Source organism: Sphaeroforma arctica (assembly GCF_001186125.1).
Source record: "Sphaeroforma arctica JP610 unplaced genomic scaffold supercont1.10201, whole genome shotgun sequence".
Classification (NCBI taxonomy): domain Eukaryota; class Ichthyosporea; order Ichthyophonida; genus Sphaeroforma; species Sphaeroforma arctica.
The window spans coordinates 1-974 of NW_014030357.1; the positions used below are offsets into that span (position 1 = coordinate 1).

Here is a 974-nt window from a genome sequence, read left to right on the forward strand (position 1 = left end):
TATATAGACATTCATCGCAAAGATTCACAAAAGCTTTTATTTTGGAATTCCTCTCGACATACTCTCAAACTTGAAAACAAAAACTGATTTTAATAGCACGTTTTGATCATCAAAACTATTCTACGATTTGATAGATGCCTTTTCAGCAACACCCATTCTGACCCTCCCTTAATATCGCAAAGGAATTCGTAGCCTCTGTTATGGAGTCAACCTTTAACTGCGGGAATATTTTGCCAGGATTCATTATACCCTTGGGATCTATGGCAGCCTTGATACTCTTCATCACATCCAGGAACACTTCCCCGTGCTCTTCTTGGAGGAACTCTGCTTTCCCTAAGCCAACTCCATGTTCGCCAGTGGCCGTGCCGCCGACACTTATCTACGTATCGAGGGAGTGTACAGGTACTAACATGTCAGATCTCAGAAGTAGACAAAAATATCACAGGCCAACAAACACACCAGAGCGTACGAAAGCGACGAGAAGGACACATACCGCTAGTTTTACCATCTGCTCGGTCAAGGTTCGTAGCTCGTCCACCATCTCTTTGTTGTTTATGTCGAATGGTATCATGCCATGGAAATTGCCGTCTTCAGCATGACCCACTATGTTGCACACCAACCCCGTTTTAGAGGCAGCGAAGCTTCTTTCTGTGTCGGCAATCACGTGTGCATACTCGGATATCGGCACACAGACATCGGTGACAGCCAGCTTGACTTTCATGTCGGGAGTAGCAGTTAACGACTGTGCCGTGTAAAAATACGAATGTAATTAGTCATTTTTCTGAGAGTATGTGAAGCTCTGGATATCGTACGACTACACCACATTATTGTTCCTTAATTGTGAGGAGAACCAGCAGAGAATATGGATATAGATATAGATATATATATATATATATATATACATATACATATACATATACATACATACAAATATATATATATATATATAATATATATGATATTCTTTCCAAGTG

The 974-nt window shown here is 40.7% G+C and overlaps 1 protein-coding gene across 1 annotated transcript; it reads right to left on the reverse strand.

Moving 5' to 3' along the window:
* Window positions 1-142: 142 nt before the first annotated feature.
* On the reverse strand, window positions 143-721 carry SARC_17259 (hypothetical protein; the record flags this gene model as incomplete). The annotated part of the gene is made up of 2 exons (XM_014288643.1): window positions 143-379; window positions 494-721. 2 exons carry the CDS (start codon window positions 719-721, stop codon window positions 143-145), a joined length of 465 nt encoding a protein of 154 aa, XP_014144118.1.
* Between the last annotated feature and the right edge of the window lie 253 nt (window positions 722-974).